The 22,030-nt window shown below is 45.9% G+C and overlaps 1 protein-coding gene across 9 annotated transcripts in view; it reads right to left on the minus strand.

Annotated features, from left to right (window-relative positions):
• Rim (Rab3 interacting molecule) overlaps nt 1-22,030 on the minus strand; it is a 105,334-nt gene that overhangs the window by 28,202 nt on the left and 55,102 nt on the right. For all 9 annotated transcript variants that reach the window (XM_078183179.1, XM_078183180.1, XM_078183177.1 and 6 more), the window contains 7 exons: nt 18,488-18,692; nt 17,014-17,268; nt 13,459-13,723; nt 11,467-11,727; nt 10,697-10,867; nt 4,125-4,154; nt 944-1,094 (listed from right to left, as the gene is read on the minus strand). In XM_078183179.1, the coding sequence (XP_078039305.1) occupies nt 944-1,094; nt 4,125-4,154; nt 10,697-10,867; nt 11,467-11,727; nt 13,459-13,723; nt 17,014-17,268; nt 18,488-18,692 (1,338 nt within the window). The remainder of the gene's footprint in view (nt 1-943; nt 1,095-4,124; nt 4,155-10,696; nt 10,868-11,466; nt 11,728-13,458; nt 13,724-17,013; nt 17,269-18,487; nt 18,693-22,030) is intronic.

Consider the following 22,030-nt stretch of genomic DNA (forward strand, 5'->3'; position numbering starts at 1 on the left):
ATTAGGCTTCCGAGACCGTTCACCCCTTCGCGCTACAGTCCTTTCTTTTCACAACCCTGTTTGCTCGAAACTTTTACTTAACCCGTCCCCTTTTTCTTTCGGTTCAACGTAATACTTTTAACTATAATTATATTAAACACTGATGGCTGCATAAATGCTACGTCAAAATTGCCGTCATTTATTCGATCACGCAAGCTGAAAATTGTTCGTGACTCAACAATGTGTGGAATATTCTACCTACTAAGTAAAAAGCAGAATGCATGAAATTGTCGCAAGGGGTGGATTTACTTAACTTGTCAACCGGGGAATTAATTTTCAAATTACTCATTACATTGGGGAATTTTTCCTTTGCAGGAAAAATTATATAACGTATTTAGAAAATATTATATGAGAAGATGTAAATATTTACAGTGCATTTATTATTTTAAAACTCTATTTTTCCCCAGAATTGGTATACACAAAGCAACACCGTATTTCTTTGCTCAAGCCTTTTGAGTAACACAATTTGCAGCTCTTGGTTGCGTCTGCTTTCGAACAAATACATAGTATAAGATCGGTAAAACGTGTTTTAATTAATTTACATGGTCTTAATGACAGCCAAAGTTGACTGCATATAGGAAACATTATAGTGGTGTTTGAAACTAAACTGTGCAGCTTTTAATACATTAGGTTTTAATACATAACACTATTATCCTCAACATATCACTTTCTAAAATCTCCATAACAATAAAACTCGTCGTGTCTATTTTGAGATGTCTTTCTGGTACGGCAAAATATTTCGTCATACACGGATTGCGCATATGACATGAACAAGGGAACATAATTTAAATAAAATTTAGATTGTTAAGATAAACAAAGGATAATAATTTCAAAGGTCTGATACGCAAGTGTAAACGATCTTCTCGGAAGCCAACGAGAAATTACGACATTCGCAACGACTCACCTTGCGATAGGGTTGGTAGCCCGAGATGGAGGCGGGTTGTTCGCGGATGGTGAGGGCGGGTCGTTTGCGACCCTGCGACAGCATGTCCCTGCGACTCCGGTGCTCCCCGTCGATGCACAGCTCGTTATCCGGCGGGGGGCTAGAATGGTGGCTGCTCCGGCATGCGTTCATGGGGTTTTTTCGCCGATTAGTGATCGTCGTGTGGCTTACAGGTTAAATGGGGCGAGTGCTGTGATCTCGCGCTAGATTACAGAGTGCATGCGGCCAGGCTGGTTCTCATTGGCGATGCTCATATATATATATAGATTTATATACATATATCGATGTAGGAGTGTATGCAGATATACATATGAGTTAGACACATTCGTGTACACCATAATACACGGTCAGAACGTATGTATACATGTATACCAGAAATATATGTGTATAAATATATATATATAGTTACGAAATATGCAAAAAATTACTACGCTGCGTTGCTGATTCGTGTTCTTTCAGTTCAACAGACGAACGAACTCGGACAAAGCGGACAAACCAAGACAAGAGGATGCGAGTTTCTACTATGTTTGCCAGAATCAAAAACAATAAACGGTAGAACGGCCGACGGTCCCGCGGGGACCGATCACAGTCAACAAAATTCTCTCGCGCGAGCAAGCTCGTTCTTCCTTCAAAATTAAACAAGTATTTACATCCTACTACGTTTGGCGAGAGAGATGTATGTTAGATGTGTAAGTGGTTAAAACAGAGTGAGACACTAACTATTGACCCTTGGAACGATTGATTACTTTCGTCGGACGAACGCGGCGGACGAAATTTGAACAATCTCTCTAGACAATATCAGCTTTCGTTTGAATCTTCCCTACGAAGACGAAACTTCGATTTCTAGAGTCCTGTTCAATTTTCATCGATCTCAGACCGATTTTTACACAGACATACACATGTATGTATAGAGAGAGAGAATGAATTACACGGGGAATAAATGACTTCCAACGGCAATACTTATTACCTCATTCCGCAGAGAACTGGTCGCAGACCGGTCTCGATATCTGCAAAGTGCAAATGCATAGATTCCTGCGATATGTCCGCGGCGAAGCTATCGTTACGATTTACTTGCCAATGAAGCCAGACCGGAGAAGGTTGGACTGTTCTCTCCCGATGGTGTCCTCCAACAATGGAAAGGACCGTTTCCGTTGCCAAGAAGCTGGCCAGGCTAAAGGGAGAGCTGGCCCCCCGCTGGAAAACAATGGGGAGAGACACGCGCGCGCGGGCCGCGCGAGATCGTCCCGGAGCCAAAAACGCGTAAACGGGACAACCGTAACATCGTGTTCGCGTCCCCGCGAACGGGAGTGAGAACGAACAAGAAAAAGGAAGCTCGCAGACGAGGGAGCCAGTTCGCCGTTTCATCCGGGTTCCTGGCAACGGAAACATCGACAACGCGCTGGTAAAGCGCGCCGAGCAAACGCGCAAAGTGAACTGGACGCTGCCCAAGACGGCACAAGCCTCGAGAGACTCTGACATGGAGCCACCCCGGCCGATGCATCGCGTTGCACTAAGCGTTTTAACTAGAAGCCATGTCCTCTCGCAAAAATATCTACGTTCATATCGTCAAGAGAACCAAAAGAGAAACAGTAAACGTAAAAGAAACGTGGGAGGATGCAAGAAGCGATGACATGATGACGCCTACGTGTGCCTACGTGATCGGTGACCTACTGAATCTCTGCGCCCAGAACTACACCGTCGCCGTCGTCGTCGTCGTCGTCGATTTCGCGCGCATCCGGTCTCTCTCTTTCTGGTTTCTTGCTAGCGCAACCGACCACCGACGAGAAACGACGCTCTGCGTCCCATACCGTTCGTAACAGCACGAAAACGGTTTCTTTGGGAGTTACAAGCGACGATCTGGTGCAACGGGGGATGCAGGAGGGGGGAGACTATCGGTTAGAACGTTTTGATGGGCCACAGTCGCGCCATTCGAATCCATTTGCATAAACTAAGAAAAGGTGGTCCAATTCTCGAAATCGTTGCATTGTAAATTGGATCGATACCAAGGCAAAGATCGATATCAAAAAGACATAATTTGAGACCATAATGTTGCTTTCACTATAACTAGACAATCTTTCAATGTCCTTAAGGGATGTTCAAGTTGCTGAAAGTTTATTTTACTAGATAGCCTAGCGTCTTGGGGTTGAAAACGGTTACGATATCGGTTTCGGTTCTTGAAACAGTTACGGGGAACTGGGAAAGTCACCTATCATCAAATATTTCGGTTCCTGTTACGGTTTTCAGAATCGATATTATACCAGTTCTGTAACTGTTACTTTTTGGTTTTTATTCTGTATGACAGACAAAAATGTTCTCTGACCATAGCAGCAGCATGTCTGTAATATAAAGTATTACAAGGACGTGACTACATCGCATCTTCTACGTAAATGATAGAACCCAATTTTAATACCCGAAGGATATACATATATTGATGGCACTACGTATAATAGAACTATAACTGAAACCGAGAACAGTAAAGTAACAGTTATTGAACTAATATAACATCGATTCTGAAACTGAAACTGAAACCGACATACATTTATAACAATTATGAGATTTTTCAATAATTTTTTTCAATAGTTTCAAGTAGTATTGTCGGACCTTTTTCAATTCTTACTAATTTCCCAATTGGAATGAAAAGAAAGCTAAACAGACCGAGACATCTCAGCTAAAATGATGTTCAATAGATAAGCATGGAGTTCGTGAAAAATTCTTTCAAAGTCAGCAGCACACGGCTCGTTTAACGTGGAAGCGTATTAACAGGGACCGGGGATAGTGCACACAAACTAGCCGTTTCGTCGTTTCTCGTCGTCGATGATGGCGCGCGGCTACGCCGTCATTAAATCATCGTTCGCGAGGCAACGTGAAGGAACAAAACGCGGTCGTCTCTTCGACGGACGGAGGATTCACGCTTCTTTAGCGAGTCGTTCGTGCCGATCAGACCGGCGAGAGATTGCTTTCAACTTAAACAAGAAAGAACGACCTCGTTGGAGGTGTCTGTATTGGAAACCCAGGCGCGGTCTGGCGATGGTCTACGCGCGGAACGCTATTTTATAGTTAACCTAGCAGGTGAGAGGATGCAAGACTCGTGACTGCGTGATTCGTGAGAGAGGAGAGAAAATATAAGTTGTAATGGCCGTACCGCTTATAATTTGACGGCATATTATGAAACCTAAAAAATAAATAACAGAGCACACGATTACAAAATGAAAACAATGGAGAACGGCTAGCCGGTGCCAGCGCGGTGTTCGATTATGCTCCCTTGCAACCGAATTCAAACGATCGCGAACGATTGTCTTCAACGCGGAAATAAAACCGATAACGACGCGTTAAGTTACCGCGGCGCGAGGATCAGCTCCGGAGAATGTATAATGAATCGATTCCAACGAGGGAAGATACAGAGATTAGTAAATCGTTTGGGTGACGCCCTTTTTCAATAGAATCCGATACGTATCTATTACACTCTATTTCAACTTTTGTATACTTTCTTTAAGAAGATGGTCACGAGAAGTATGTTTAATCTAATGCGTCTGGGATTATTAATTACATTACATACGTTTAATCGATAGATTGCGAATGTATAGCAATTTATGGTATATACAGATTTTTAAAATGCAAAAAATTCTATTTATTTATATATTCATTCTACAGTATTCTTAGTGCCTTTTTGCGTTGAGCAATTTTCGATGTGACGAAGAAAACTTTCCTTGAATTCTGTTTTATGAGGTGTATAAAAATGAAAATTTGCATACAGCTCCGCAATCTAGTAATGAGATTTTACGTATCAGAATTTCCAGTGTAATCGTAAAGAGATTATTTTAAATTTTCAAACAGCGGTGTAACAGGGTTAAAATTTGGCATGAAAAGCATGAGTAATCGACTGGGTTTGAAGCTACTGATCGTGGCATAAATTTATATATATTTTATAAATAGATAATTGATATGTATAGTCAGACTTTAAGAAGAGCGATATATTTGAAACATTTGTGAAGAAGTAATGACTGAAATTGATGCAATTACGAAACAGCAATAGGTAATTCACGAAATGAACACCAAACGAAACTTTCGATAGAGGAGATAAATTGTACAATTCTTTATGTAAATTCCATTTGATATATACAATCTATCGATCAAACACTGTTACTTACAAAACAATTATAAATATCAGGGTGACCCAAAAAATTCTCAGCAACCTAATGCTGGAAGATACGTATCGGATGTTCCATTAGATTAAAAATTGTGCTGGAAATAGACGGATCGGTCCTCCCTCGAAAGAAATGCAGACAGGGTGACCGGTGAACGAAAGGAGAGTGATCTGATCGCGTCGCGGCCGCCGACTCTGCTCCCCGACGATGGATTTATTAATGTAACCAGTGAAACCCTTCCGGAAAATCTTGTTAAGCGATATTGAAGGTTATTAAATATCTGGACGCCTTTGCGGGCCGGCACCCGGACGTCGGGATGTATCAATTATTCCCGTTTTCTCGCGCCCGCGCGCGGAACAAAAGGGAGAGAGAACAGAAAAGAACGAAAGAAAGGGAGGGCTGGCAGAGGGTGGCGGGGGGGGGGGGGGGGGGGGGGGGGGCTGTGGCGGTGGTGAAAAAGAGAATCGGTCAGCTGGCACACGCAGATTGAGGCCAGATGGATTAATGAAGCACGCGGTCGTTCCGAATCGTTTCTACAGATTCTCGACGTCGAACGACAAACCCGACCTCGAGGCGCGACGACACACACTCTTTCTCTCTCTCGTCCCCTCTCTTTCTCTTTCACACGTCTCTCGTACTATCTCTCACTCCCTTCTCCAAGCTCTCGTTCTCTGTTACCCGCGCACGGCTGCAAACGAGCCGCGTCGATTTCACGCGACGAACGGGGTACGCTCGATGAAAAATTTAAAGCGAGCCGGATGGCACGGGGGGCACGGTGGGTTTCAGGGGGGGGGGGGGGGGGGGGAGGGATTTCTCGCGGAAGTTTCGACCGTGCGATCCGCAACTTTTCCTCGGATTCGAGGCTGTGTCGTGCAATTTTCAACGAGCTCGGCAACTTTCAGATATTATTATTATTCGAGCACCCTCGAAACCGAAGAGGGTCGGAGATAAGGCGATTGATTACAAATGAAAGCGAGCGAGCGAGCGAGCGGCCTGCGAGAGCTGCGTCTCTTCTCCCTTCTTCCCCGTTCAAGCCACTCTTCCTCTTTCTCTCTCTCTCTCTCTCTTTCTCTCTCTTTCTCTCGGTCTCTTTCTCTACTCTCCATTCTTCGGCCGGCAATCGCATTACTTTCCTAGGGAAGAAGCGACTAGAAAACCCTCTCAAGAGGCGAAGCTTGAATTCAGAGCATCATCCGCGGAATAAATTTACAAAGGTTCGACCAATTAGACCTGGAAATGGTAACCGAGAGGGCGGGGGCACGGCGTGGAGAGAAGGCGGCCGGGACGCTGGGCAGGAGGATCCCTCTCGTCTTCGGCGTTCCCTGCGTTCTCGGGTGGTAGTGGTAGCCTCGTGCACCCTGCATCCTCGCCCGCTATCGTTCGCCCCTCTGCCCCTCTGCATTCGAGTCACGAGTAATCCAGATGCATCGGGACTCCGTGATCACCGGCGAACACCTTTCTGCTCGCTGTTGCTCTTCCCTCCTCGAGCCCGAGACGATCCTTCGCTTCGTCACCGTGTACGACGACCCAGCAACGATTTTACCAGGAAATTTCACCCCGGAATTACGAAACTACTCGCGTACTTCCACGTACGGGAGGGGAAACGCGGATCGTTGTCCTGAATCGCTCTTCTGGATCACCGTGCTGGATCGGCGATAGCGGGTGCGTCCAATAGATCCGGACGTTTCCTTGATTTCTAGAGACTCGATTAACCCGTCACGGGGACGTGACCGACGGCTGGAAAGGATGCACCGGGACACAACGTCACGGAATCCGAGGGAATTGCACGAACCGCACGAAACTGCACCGTCGCGCAAACGGTAAAAACTTTATTAACCGTTGCACTCGGCTCGGATTTGTTTAGACACGTTGTCGGCTGTGGTGTACCGCCGTTCGTGGCGGTCCCATTCGGTTCTTCTCTTTGATTTTCCGTTTTTACCCTTCGGTTTCCACTCCCTCGACCCCTCCTCTTCACGTCACTCCTCTGCCGGTGTATCTTTTTGTTTTGTTTTCCTCGGCTGTTTTTTGATCGCGTCCGCGACGCGGAAAATAAAGGATCAGAAAGCTCGGCGGAAAGCACTTTGCACTCACAAATAACGATCGGACGTCATCGTCGGAATATTAATATGGATACTGGTTCAGGGGCTGGCTTCCGCAGCCAGCGGTGGTTGCAGGCCAACTGGCATGTCAATTGGCTTGTTGCCCAGTTTTATAACTTGGCTCTCGGCCTCCTCTCCTCTCCTCACCCCTGGTTCCTCTTTCACTCCCTGTCTCTGCTCCCCTTTCTCCCCTGTCTCTCTTGCGCTCTTTCTCTCTCTCTCTCTATCCTTCTCTCGCTCTCTAATTCTCTTTCCCGACCGCCACTCCGTTATTCTCCACCCTTGTTCGTTACCGTGTCTCTCTCGCGACGCTGTGATCATTGACGGCCTTACGTCACGGTAACGTAGCCTTCCGTGCGGAAGACAAAAAGCCCGACCACCTCTTGCAATCTTCGTGAGCCCGCAATCGGCACCGTTCGAGCCCGGGTAATTAAAAAAAGCCGATGTCTACGATCAAATTGCTCGCAATGAACGACCGTAGCCCGTCACCGGTGAAATTCGGGAGAGGAAAGTAAACTGTGTTCTGCCGATGGTGATTTTTCCTATGTCTGACCAAGCATGGTACAATCTACTGAAGCAATGGATATGATTTTCTTGATGTATTTCAAAAGTGACTCAAGTTTGAAGATATTTGAGAGAGAAGTCGAAAGGATCAATTTTAGGAATCGAGGCGAGAATTCAATGATTTCTAATGAACTGTCCTGGTCTGTATACCTGTTCCGCAGCGGAACAATTTACTGAGGTACGAAGTGTAGGCTCCAGATAGACTAGAATAGATGTCTAAACGCTTTCACAAGTGAAAGGCCAAAAAAATTGGACGACATTTTTCAAACGAATATTCTTGATTTTCGCGTCTGACCGATGGTGGTGAGATCCACTGAGGCACGAGCTACGAAATGTCTCCAGCTATCAGAATCGTAAGATGATGGAACTCTGCACATTTGTGGGAGAAAAGATCATTCCTCGAGGCTGGAATAAATGTCCAAGTCGATTTCGAAGATAAATAAAGAAGATCGCAGAGAAAAATCAATGCTCTTACGCATTTGTCTAACCAGCGTTGGTATAATTTTCTGTAAATGTCGCTATGTACAAAAAGTGACGAGATGAATAGAATTCGACAACTTTTAGCTTTTCACTCTAACATTAGGGTGAAGATAGTATAGTACAAAATGTAAGAAACAATCACAAACATTTTTCTTTCTTTAATAATTTCAATAAGTCTGATACAAGCACACTGTCAGTCTCTTTTAATCTTTTCATTGTTTTAGATCACACCTACTTATTTCTTGCCATAATCCATAAAATTTAGTCTCCTGAATTCTATTTTTAGCCTAGAGTAAAAGGGGGGAAACTTTATGGCAGAATAAAGGCCCTTTTCACAGGGGAATAATAGAAGTCTACGGCAAAGGTGAACGGTCCACTGGAACCAGTGATTTTTAGCTTGCCGTCTGATCAGTGGCGGTAAAATCTACTGAAGTCTGAGTCGTCAGCCTGAAAGCCGACGAGATGACGAAACTTTGAGGTCGTTTACAAGGCCTGGCGATGAAGGATTAAGTGTCATCGTGGACAGGCAAGTGGTCAAGTCGCAAGCCACGAGACCGGATCACCGGTTCCGTGCAAAAAGCCAAGCCGATGAGCGACGTGGGTCGATCGATCGATCGCGACCGTCGGACAGAAAGCAGCGCGCTCGTACCTCCTCAATGAGGCGGAATCGAATCAATGATGCAGGAAAGACGCATGGAGAAACATTTCACCGGACGGGTCGCCGTGGTGGGACGAATCCCGGATAATCTCGAACAGGCGGCGCGTCGCCTCGCGTCGCGACGCCCCCGTTGTTATTGACGATTAAGACCGCGTCGCACGCTACCGAGAGCGCGAGAGCACCATTACGACGACAGTTACGATGCCGGTTACGGGTCCTGTAAACGGGATCTTAAGCCGGGAATAGTAACGCGACCAGATTAGTAACACGAGTCCTATTCGCCAAGGACACCGGTACGCTGCACCCGCGGTTAAGTGCCATTAATTCCGGAGAAACGGCAACCGTGAACCTCGCACGACACAGCTTCGCACTTACACGACAAATTCTTCGGCCCGGCCCGATTCCACGTGGACCTCTGGTTAATTTCGCGAATGCCACGTGCGGACCTGCAAGCACGCTAACGAACGTGAGTCCGCAACCGGTCGTCTCATTTCAACAAACAGTCTGTCGACCGTGTTTCTTCGAGATATTGCCACTCCATTCCTCTCCGCATTTTAATAAATTTACATCGTTAGCTTAATTTTCCCGATTTGGAACAAAAGCGTTAAGGCGTGTCAAAGAAGAAAAGAAAGAGAAACAACTTATCTGATTGGTAACTACAAAGTAGCTTTCTGTCCTGACCACTTTGAATAATAATGTAGTAAACAGTTGATTACTATGTTTCTTCCTTAATCGCTATTTACTTAATTTAATTGACCAATTTTTTTAGAAATTCTACTTCTTCGAATGCTATCTATTATAGAGAAGACCGATTCTGTTGTGATCAAAGTGGTTAACATGAATCGAGAATATTATAAAGTATTGGAACACCGGGGTCAGGATGTTCCCAGCCATTCAATTCAAAGAGCAACCGTGTCGTCGCTAAGAGTCTCAAAGGTCAACGATTATGTCTATAATTTTGTTTGTCCGCTAGACCCGTGGTTAGTATTTCTAGGGCTACATTGCCTCTCCATTCAAATCAATAACAAGTAAGGAGTGGGTCAAATCTAATAAGATGCAAGCCTCAATGAAAGCCCAATAAATATCTTATCGGCAGCCAAATAAGATTTCCATGATGAACTTATTCAATTCTTGAAAACTTCATTGTAACTATATCACAAGGTCCGAATAAAGACCTCGATATTTAAGTGATCGACCAAATGAAATTCTCAACCCTCGCAAAGTTACCAATCGCGACTGAACTGTGACTAAACAAAATCTCGAAGACTTGCCAATAAACCACTCACCGTAACCGAACCGACTCTTTTTAATCTTAATTGCAAAAACAATCTGTATCGTTGTAAAGATTCGCAAGTTGGTATCGGCTACGATTAACAGAATCGAAGCGAGCAACGGCCCGAAGTGAGCACGATCGCGAGGATCGGTCGTCAGACTTACGTTTGATAGCGAGCCTAACTCTATTTGCTTGTCGCAGGAAGGGGTTGGTAGGGCTTGGCGTGGCGTCGCGTACTCGAAGCGAAAGACGAAGCGGATCTCGTTAGCCGTTCTCGTCGGCCTGGGACGTTCTTTGTCCGTGGGGGATATTCGCAGCGCATCGGCCGCGAAAATAGCACGCTCTCCAACCCGAGCGATCTATATACCGTATATCGTTCGGCTTTTGGGGGCGCGTGGTTCGGAGGTTTTCAGGGTAGAAGGGCGAGGGAGAGGGTGGCGGAGGTCTGGATGGAACGGAACGCGACGTAGAGAGATTTCGAAGGATGGCTCTTACCTGGAGGAACTGCCGACACTGCTTATACTGGTACCGTCAGCTGTTCTCCTTTGCTCCCTGGAGACGTCGCAGTCGGAAGTGTCGGAGTCGCTGAGCCGCGACGTCGTCGACGGTGGACTGCGATGCCGGTCCGCCAACGTTATCACCACGTCATCGGGCTCCTGATAGTATCTGTGTAACGCGAAATTTAGATCTCTCACGCTACCGCTCATCTCTAGCCTTAGGAGAAAAAGAATCGGCCGATCGGATTCAGAGTACCGGTGTTCACCGTGTTCGCGGAGATCCCGAGAAGATCCTCAGATTGAATCCATTGGGAATCGCGTGTCGACGGATTCCTTCTCCCCAAGCCTAATCGTTCGAGAACGACTTGCCGCCTACGCTTTAGCCTCTCTCTCACTCACTCTTTCTCTCTCTCTCTCTCTCTCTCCCTCTTTCTCTCTCTCTCTTTCTCTCGCTCACTATATATAAATATATATAGATATATAGACATATTTATAGATGTATATATACATATCTATATAGATATCTTTCTTTCCCTTTCTCTCTCTCTCTGAAAAAGCTCTAGGCGAGTCGGTAAGTTTTTAGCGTTCATTCAGGCGGCTAACAAGCGCAGAGAGTGTTCGTCAATCACCAATCCTTCTAGTTCTCATTCTAGGTTGCTTCGACAGGCAGACATGATTTGCATAACAGCGACCGTGTTTTCTCATACCAAAGCCATGAAGAAATGAAGAAACACCCTAATCTACGCCCCATCGCCGGCAGCCACATACCCATGTAGTACCCCGCACCAGTGCTCCCCGTGGTTGATCAGAGGGAGCCATTCCAGCTCCTCGTCCAGCCGCGAGGTTCCCAGCTCCAGGACAGCCTCGCCTAGGAAGTCGTTCGTATCGTAGTTACGGTAGTCCCAGACCGTGATCTCCAGCGCCCGTTTTCTCAACTCCGTGCTCCTGATCCCGTTGTAAACGAACGTCTGGTCCCACCGCGGGTCGTTCGTGTTCGCCACCGTTCGCGTCCGTCTCTTCGACTTCTCGCTGCAAATCGACAAACAACCGACCGGATGCAACATGTTAGCTATCTCCAAACATTCGGCGCATATTAATCCATTTGCGTCTGGGCAATCGGTAATCAATAGGGAGGGATCAAGTTGGAACATTCTGCCTCGAGATGCAAATGGGTTAAAGGGGTAAGCAAACAAGAACTCTTTCGGCTTCTTGTTTGCAGTTTGTGCGTCTGTGTAGAATACATGTGATAGATAGATCATGTATTTTGCTCGTTTACGGTCAAAATAAACAGTTCAAATACAAAATTGTGAAGACGTAAGAAGATTTATCAAAATTCTTAAAAGAAACAATTTATCTTAATTTCACTTCTGTTCCTTACGATTTAATGTGGCAGAACGAGTTTGTGTATTTTAAGACTGCAGTAAAATTGACAGAACTTCAAAGTCGCGATGTACGTTATTCAGCCTACTGAAATTTTTAAAGGAAGAAAGGCACATTTTTATGATTACTCTTCCTTGTAATTGATACAAATATTTTCCAAAAAGTGGAGACTTCGGAATTCGCGAACACTGTTACGTTAACGTCATCTAATTAAAATTATTAGTTGAAGCATCCACGGCCATTTCCAATTTAAGTTCGAATGCCTACTGATACAGAGTTCTCGCCTTATTCTAATGATCCGAAACTACACGATGTGTAAATTTTGAAGGAGAAAAAATTGATTTTTCGAAGACGGCGAACGGAGCTGCCTCCTTAGCGTCGCGAATGTAACGATAGCCGTTCGCGATCGATGCCGACCATTAAGCGGAGAGTATTCGTCAGGGAGAGGAGGGCGACGGCAAATAAAACCGGGAGCCAGCGACGAGATTGTTGGCAGCCTGGCCAAACTCGACGGCTATCTCTTGGCTCGCGAACGGCTCTTCGGGAAATGATTAATCTTAAGGGAAGACAGGTTTAACTTCGACATCGTCGCGGTCGGGATATCTCTTACGAGCGACTAACGTATGTGTCTATGTAGAAGAAAGCGTCGTCGCGCGACGCGAGCTTCCGTTTTCGTCGCGTCTACGGTCTCGGGGCTCGTCTCCGACGATTCGAATTGATACGACGCGACGAAACACCGAGAAATTCTTGGCGCTCGACGCTCATAAAACCCGTGGGCGGAACGGGTTATCGATTACGCGGTGAGTCACTGGATTTTATTTTTAAAGAACAGGGGAGACTGTTTTACGGAATTTAGTGGAATCCTTCCGACGATGCAGAAACTTGCGTTTCATACTCTATCTGGATCGTATTTTAACGGAAGCATCAGTGAGTCCAGTGATTTAAATGTACCTGTAGCTGGCTCGTGTATTTTGATCGCAGTTGGAAAATTTGAAACAAGAGGCATTAAAATCAAGTGGAAAATGAAAGATCTGGAAATTGTTATTCGTAATTTGAAAAAATGGATTTTCTGTCTTCCATGAAGATATTTTAATTGTAAAGTATACAATAAAATATCACTTAGAGGTACACTAGACTGATGATATAAAGAATAAGCTCATTGTTTGTCTAAATATTCATAATGGAAAACACAAAATTCTCAGACTAGTTACAGATCTTCCCTGTCGAAAGACCAGTTTTGTTGGGAAGTGAACGAAGATGGAAAGAAGAAAAAAATGATGGAAACGATAATAAATTAATAATAGGAAAGACGACGTAAATCGTCTGCTCGTTGTACTACGTATGAAAATAGAAAAGAAAATCTGTTGTTAGGTTACTCACCTTTTGTCCGGAAGAAGGAAGATCTTGGCGTAAGGGTTCCTCGGCTGTCCGTTGTTCCTGGGCATGAGCCCGACGGCGCAGATCAAAGTGACGATCAGCTGGAGTCCGACGGAATCAAAGCCCACCTTCACCTGAAGACTGCCACCGACGTTCGCGTTCCCGATGGCGTGCCTAAGGTGTCTGGCTCGACCCTGGCTGTGCAGATCCGGCGAGCCGGGCGAGGTCACTAAAACCGAAGGTTTCTCGCGCCTCACGTCGTATAACTCTGCAAGTGATGGTTCAGTACCGTATAGACTTTACACTCTCTTGGGTAATCTGCGGGTCTTCGGACGGTTGTGTCACTGTATATGCGTGTATGCGTGTGTCGGTGTCTGGGTGAGAGGCTACGTGAAAAAGTGGGGTATGTGCACGACGATCTCGTCGCGGGGGTACACATCGGGGACACAACGTTTCCAAAAACGAACGAGCTCGCTTAATTACAGGGTCCAACAGGCTTCGATCAAGCTTCTCGGGGTTCCAAAAAGCTTGTTGGGGTACACGCTAGCCTGGAGATCGGAGATTTATGAGCGGTTGTCTTGTTTCTGGTTGTGAAAGTGGCTTGACCATAATTCCATGGTCACAGCGATTCGAGGGTTTGATGGCCTTAAATCTATCTGTTATAAAGATCCCAGGATAATACTTGATTTTCTAAACGCCGTTAATGGCGAATTAGTTAAATCACTATAGATTACTGCTCGAAACTTTCCAGGGTAATCGTCAATGGCGTGAATTCGACTTAATGTACAGGGGACGATGACATTGATGGGATTCCATGTAACCGTCGAATCGCTGTAGGATTCCCTGGAACACGTCACTTCCCCTCGCCACAAGGTGTAGCAGAATTTGCGGGTAGACACATCCATTCCTCGGGAGATATCACAATTCACGTGCGGGGGTACTCTCGGGCTGTTCGAAGTCGAAATAACGCGGTCTCCGGAGACACATCGGGTAGATGAAGCTAGATTAACGTAGATGCATTCGAAACTTCGCGGTTGCCGCCTCGCGCGATGACGCTTGAGTGCACCCGCGCCGGTTAATCCCTTCGTCTACACCCTGAGGACGCTGATTCATTATACAGTATGCTTCAGAGTATTTAATTGAAAGCAAATATTAAATCAGAAATATTCGTTCTACCTTTTGCATACACACTCGTCGATACAGAGTGCGCCATAGTGTACGTTGACCTTTAACTACCCTCCTTCGTCTCTTCGTCTTTCTTAACCCCTTCCCGTGCCATTTAACTCGACGAAACTCGGGCCCGAGCGGTCCGCATCAACGCGCGCTAAACAGACCAGACTGATGTTTGTAACGTGACGGGCAAAAAATCAGTCCGCGAGCTCGGCTTGTTATGTTTACGTTTGGCCCAAGTATGTGTTCGCGACTCAGCCTCGCGATGTTTATGTTTGGCACAAGTATCCGTTCGCGAGTCTGACTCGCGATGTTTACGTTTGGCCCAAGTAACTGTTCGCGAGTCTGACTCGCGATATTCATGTTTGGGCAAAAATCTTTATCGCGAGTCTGACTCGCTAAAGTACGGGAAGAGGTTAATTCTGCTCTTTGAATGTTCAGCGTTTTCGCGTAAAGATATCGTGTAACTATCGTGAACTACTCCTGTTTTAAATAGTATCTTCTCACTTTATTAATCCTATTATATAGGAAGCCAACCCTTCGGAAGACCATTTTTCGTAGACACAGTATAATTGTATTTAACAACCCTCTTTCACACCCTCGGCATTGCCTGGCGCTAAACTGTTTCAGAGACTTCCTTTTTTTTTTCTTTCGACCCTTTTCTTTTAATCCTTCTCGTCGAGTACCTAAAATTGTGGCTGAGCTCAGGAATGTTTACGGACGTTATCGTAGAAAAGTACCTTCTCTTCACCCTTCATGCGGCACCAAATTGTTCTAGCAAATTTTATTTCTGTCGGTCTTGTTTCAAGTACTTAAAATATTTTTCGGTCCTAAATAATTACCGTTCTTCACCCTTTCATTCGTAAGGACCGTCTTCCTTTTGTTAATACTGTTTCCATAAATACGCATACCCTTCACGAGTCTACGAAACTACTGTAGACTCTAGATACTACTGCCCGCACCATTAAGTTTTCAAAACGAAGATAATGAAACACGCGCGTACCAGCCGTAATGTTTTCTCTAGGATCATCGACAGGATAATGCGTGGTAATAGTTCGACACGAGTGTCGCGATGACGCGCGGTTGGTGACGCGCGAAGATAATAGAAGAGTCTAAGAGAGAAGAGGGGGTCGTATTCTTTCCGAATGGCGCAGACTGTAGGGGATTCGTGTGCTTGGTCCTTCGAACGGGGGATTAAAGATACGAGAGACGACACAGAGTAGAATAGCAATTACAGGAATAAAACAGAAACGTTCAGTCCAGAGACATATCCACTTGTCTCAAGTTGTTGCTCCCATAAATACTATGCTCGTAATACGGCGGTGTATTAGCAAAGGGGGTGCATTGGCGCTACTCTCTACGCTCTACATGATAACATCGACGGTATACACAAAGCGGGGATAACAAAATCGTAACGTCTCTCAGCGTTGGATCGTCTACTGGATCGCTATCGATCGCCAACATTGACTAAAATCGGTACGCTATCGCCATCTCCCGAGACTCTCGACAAAATCATACAAGAAAACGTGAGGGGTCGGGGGTGGCGCGAAAGAACAGTAATAAACAGGGAGAGGGTGGTGAGAACATCGATTACTTGGGGTTGAGATTTAAAGAAATTTGAGGCCTACCCCACAGAATACATTTCTTAAGACCTGGAATGCGAAAAAGCATATAATCTGTGACAATATAGCGTCGCTTTCAGTAGGCTTAACTTTACTTAAGTCTACGCGGCCGGAATCGACCGGGACGTCGTCGACTCTAGGGTAATTTCTGATCGATATTCGATCTCGAATACGCGCGTCTCGCGGCGTGTCCTTCGTAGAACAAGGTAATTAGCTCTAAAGTTCTCTATTCTACGCAACACTACGGGCCGCACAGTAAACTGTGTGTAACAGTCTTGTCGAACGGTGTGCGCGCGCGAGTCGCGGACTTTAGAGCAAGAGGCACGACAGTCACCGTTCGACAAGCCCGTCGGCAACTACTACGATACTCGTTCGACAGCAACGTCTCTCCCATAGCATGTCCTAAGGGCAGTCTAGTATAGTTCCGGTTGAACTCCGCGGTGGTGCACACAGACTACGGCCACCGCTACGATCGGCGTTCTGTGGTCGCACGGCGTTAAGCTTACGCTTACGCTACCCGGGAAAACGGTTTCAACCAGTCTTTTGATCCCCGCCGACGTGGCCGGGCTGGAACGCCGGTAACGGGGCCAAGAATGGAGGACACGGATGAAAAGGGAACGGCTGTGAACGAGTCCTGGGGATAGGAGTCGGGGGAACCGGGTGGGGGACAGAGAACCGAAACGGGCAGTCCGGACGAAAAAAGAACGAAGGTAGGACGAAGAAGGGACGAAGAAGGATGAAAAAAAGGCGAGAAGCGCATAGTTACCTTTGTGTTGCGGTTGTTGGGGCCCGGGTATCGTCTCCGGATGCTTCTGACGCCACTGGGTCTGCGCGACGATTCGTCGCGTCGGGATCTGCGTCGGGCCCGGGGGCATCGTCGTCGGCCCCGTCGTCGACGAGAAGTTCCGCGAAACTACCAGCTCCACTTGAGGATCCTGCCTCGACTCCGCGATGACGTCGTAAACTTCTTGGAAGCTCTTGCCCTGAAGGGACCTCCCGTTCCACTTGATCACCTCGTCACCTGAAATCGTCGAGTGTCCGGTCGGTTCCTATTGGATCGCCTCGGGAGACCGTGAAACGGGGGATGCCGAGGAACCGGGGGTGTAGGCGGGTTTATTTACTCCGGAATCGGGGTGTCTCTCTGTCCGTGGCTAGAGGGTCTAGCCCGCTTTTGCGGATCTGGGAAAATCCTGACGCGGTGATTCTCGCGACCGGTGTGCCGGCTCTGTTTGCAGACGACCGAATTGGTCAGCGCTACCGCTGCAAGGACTGTATCCTTTTTTAGAGGGTAGGTGTCCTTTCGGAGGCTCCGGTGGAAACTCGACTGTGAGAACGTGCTGGGGTGGTGCTGGTTTGGGAACAGGAGGTGTCTGATTAAGCTGGGCTTGATAGGGTCACCGAGTTCTGAACGGGGACTAGAGATGGTTTCTTCAACCTTGGAGCAATTGCCTTTTACAGAAAATCGATCTCTAACTTAGCTCGCACGAAGCATTTAAGTATTTAAACCGTTTTAGCTATTAATATTACGACTACAAAATAAGATGAAAACTATCTAAGTTTCTTTTCGATAATGAATACGTTAAGTGCCGCGTCGTTTACGTATGGATGTCCCTAAGTCTTAACTAGGTCTTGAAATTCATTTCTCTTATAACGTATTGTACAAACTCAATGTTGCCAAGATTTTTAAAATCCGCAAGAGCGAAATTGATATTAACCATAGTAAATTGTAACTTTTTAGTTTCATTCGTTAAATATCTTTGTTAATATAAAAATATCTGGAATATAAATCCGACACTTAACGTGTTAATGGAAACATTAGAAGGACGTTCTTACTGACAATTTTTACGATTCTATACAATTATTAAATGAAGATTAAGTCAGATGTGAAGAAGAACACATAATCCCTTTATTTAGATCCTTATTCTATATTCTACGTAATTATTAAAAGACATCCAAAATAATTGTCCTTACAAAAGAACCTTCTAATAACATTACCACTGTAGAGCTACTACATCAAGTAGAACGACTGAACGAAAGAATTCTTCTTCTAAATCTACAACGTCCAGAAGGAGTAACAATTTTCGAGGGATACTTCGAGGGAAGGGGGGGAGGTCATCAGAGTTCAAGGTAGACGAATCTTCGGAGGTTTCTAACCAGAGATCGACTCCACAAGTAGGAGCCAGGGTTACGGGGGTCGGAAGGTGATTCGTAAGGGCGTCGAGTTAAATTTATCGTCTTACCGGGTCTCAGTTGACCTTCTATGTCGGCCGTGCTACCCTTCTTGACCTTCTCGATGACTGCGCCCATAGAGCCATCGTCGAGCAGCTTCCCGCCGACGACTTTCAGCCCGAGTATACTACTGCTTCCGGATCCGGGCTGCTTTCGCAACACCATATGGGCAATGATCTTCTGGCCGTCTCTGCTCACTTGCCAGGATAACGGATGCTACGAAGCGCGGAGAGAATGGATTTTGTTTTTTTCTCTTTCTTTCTGTCTTTCTTTCGTTTCGACATCAGAGCGTCGCGTTGTGAGATGACAAAGGGGGGGCAGGTGGAGGGTGGTAAAAATAACGCGGTGTAGACGACGGTCGACATTCCGAAACCGACGCGTGCCTCTAATGGAGAGGCTGTCGAAAGACGATCGGCTTCGGAGCGTCGCACGCAGCAGGATCGATCGCAATGGAATGTGGCTCGTGAGTAGACATTAATGACTTCGAAGCTGACATCCCTGGAAAAGTGTCCTGCGATGACCTCCGAGTCGCGCGTTCGCTCGCGCATCTTTTCGCAAATGTCTGCATGAAGCATGTCTGATAGAAGCTCATTTCACGCAAGACATTGGAGACGCCATCTTGGAACTTCGTAGTGCTAAATCGTGCAAAGGAGCTAGCATTTTAAAGCGTGTGGTATCTTGGATGAGCGAATTTCTTCACTCTCCATTTCACCTGAAAAATACGTTAGCTAAACCCAAGACAATTTTCTTGACTCGCCTCCAGATTATCTTGTCAATGTCAACTCCTTTGCACTATTCGTCACTCGAAACTCTCGAGTTAATATCTACAATGGTTACGGAGAAAATAGTCTGTGAATTTAACCGAAAAAACAGTTTCAAAATAGTAAAATTTTAAACGTTACACGATCAGTTAAAAAATATTCGAAGAGACTTGTGAGCGACTGCGTACGTACGACGGTCGATCTTTGTTGGTCAGTCGCAAGACACTCTTCCCGCGTCGAATTTTGACGAAGAGAGAGAGCTGAAGAGAATTGATGGTTTTCCTGACGGTATGATGAGCGTGACGGAGGGTGTTCGAACGATTTCCAGACCCGCCGCACCACCGCGGAAAACTGGCCAACCAGTCCCAACCGAATCGAATAACGAGAACAGAGCCCGCAGATCGGAAATCCAGGTTCGAACACCCTGGAAAGCGTTCGCCGCTACGTGAATGGCTACGTGAACAGTTCTAGTGGGTGGTATTATGATAAAACGATCAAGCACGAATAACGGGGTAGGAAGCTGTGTGTTACAGAGACTAAACGGCGTGTCTACGAACATATTATGAAACACTGCTACATACCATGCACTACGATTTCATGCGACGAACGTGTACAACGAGCAAGTAAAAGCGAGCAATCAAGGTCCCATCGAACGCCCGATGTCCGAGGTCTCCGTGGTTTCAGGCATGCGACAGCCGCGTGATCAACAATTAGCTTGCGTTAGAGAGACAAAAAAAAAAGACCGTGGAAGTGAAGTTTTTATTATCTCTGTCGAGCTGCGACTCGACTCGGTTCATCTGGTGGATCTACTTTAGGGAGAGGGGTCGCCTCCTTTTTCCCGGTTTCCCAGTCGATCGTGGCCGATCTGAGCGGGTCGTTTCGGTGGCATACACCGGTATTCGTCGGGTGTGAACTGCGTGGAACACGATCTTGGCCGATGGTCTATCTGTTCGCTCGCGTTCTGGCGTTACATGTCCCTCCCCCGCACTATACTGCCGGCTAGCATCTACACAATTGGCTGCCGGGGCTACCGAACCGTCCTTATTTACCGATTTGCTCCGGTTCACCCCTTGCCTTGCAATTAACCCATTTGCACCGCAACGATCAGTGAAACATAGCGGCCTGATCGCCAATTATTTCGCACAGTATTATTTAAAGCGGTTAAGCCAGCGATTTCAGCTTGTTACAATGGCATTTCAATCCAGAAAAATTAAGCGACCGTGCCATAGGTTAACGATGCAAATGGATTAACGCGTTCGCTAGCAGGCTTTGTCTTATGATTATAAGTTCAGCGAGTATTATGCTATCGATTGTAAACAGCGAAACTCATTTCGTTTACGCCGGATACAAAACCGTGGCTGCTTTACATGTGTGACGCTGGTAGCAAACGTGTGAATGCCGAGGTTTCGGATTAAAACATACTATTCAATTTCGTTCGACGCTCTATGTGCACTACCGTCTATTGATGTTTGAACACTTGGATGAATCTAACCAGAAGCTTTATTAATATAGGTATGTACGTGCTTCTTTATGTGATGTAGAATAGCGGAGCTGTTTACTATACGGTGACCTACAGCTGTGACTGTATTTTGTTTTCGGACATGTTTATATTCGTATTTAACAAATACGATGTAGTACATTTTTTTTACCAGAAATTAATAAAATGGAATAATGAAAATTTTCATGTGTCTTATTCGATAAACGCAAAGTTAATTCTACCCGAAAACAAACCAGGCACGGCAAATGGTCACTCTTCGGTAACAAGCTACATTACTCTATATCTATAAATTCCTCGATGATTTTACATCCTTAGTAGTCTTGTCTTGAAGTGATCTCTTCAGATTATCCCCTACACAGAATATACGAGCACACCGCAAAAATGATTGCAATGTGTTTACAGTCAGAAAGAAAATAGACGAGGCATCCGAAACCCAAGACAAGGGGTAAGGTAAGGTTAAATAATTGTGATTAAATATTTCCCTAACGGAGTCAGATACGTGTCCGAAGTTTCGGCAACAAATCTCGTTGAAATCGCCGGAAACATCTGTTCTCCGGCGAGAAACTTGAGTTTCACTCATGATACCCGCCCATTTTTCGATTCTCTACTTTTTCCAGCACGGTCGTATCGTGCAATCTCACGACATCGTTCGCTTCGAAACGTTGTTCTTTCCTGTTCCTTCCCGTTTCAGTTCGAGACGGTTCCCCTCGCGTAGCCAATTACATCCGCTTCTGGTTTCCGGGGCAGCGCTGAAGTCGCGGATTTATCGAAAGACACCGCGAAACCGATCGACGGGGGCTAACGAGGTCGTCGAGAACCCCGCCGCTTCGGATATCCTTTGGCCGTGTTCCAATTCGATTAATTATGAAACAGGTACGCCTCTCCCGGCTACCTGGCATCCTTTCGGCCCTTTTAATTGGACGTTTCGGATCGGCAGTGGTTCACGGAATCGCCCCGTAGCGTACGACCGGTAAATTGTCACGCGGACGCGTGAAAATCAGTCTCGATTCGCCTCGCACGACGACAAGAGAATTAAATGGCACTCCGACACCCATCGAAGGTCGATAAAAGCCCAGCAACTAGTTTAATCTCCGCACTTATCACGATTACCTAGATTTTGACACTTTGTCACTCATACTTTGGCGACCGAATTACTTATTCGGATTTCAAACGTCATTTTAACGCTAATCTATTACGTCTCCCTAATTTAATTGAGCTCTTCAAAACGTAAAGACGTTAAAAATATGATTCAAGTAATGCAACTTAATTTCTCAATTTCAATTTGATCGAATAAA

The sequence above is a fragment of the Augochlora pura genome, chromosome 6, assembly GCF_028453695.1.
Source record: "Augochlora pura isolate Apur16 chromosome 6, APUR_v2.2.1, whole genome shotgun sequence".
Classification (NCBI taxonomy): domain Eukaryota; kingdom Metazoa; phylum Arthropoda; class Insecta; order Hymenoptera; family Halictidae; genus Augochlora; species Augochlora pura.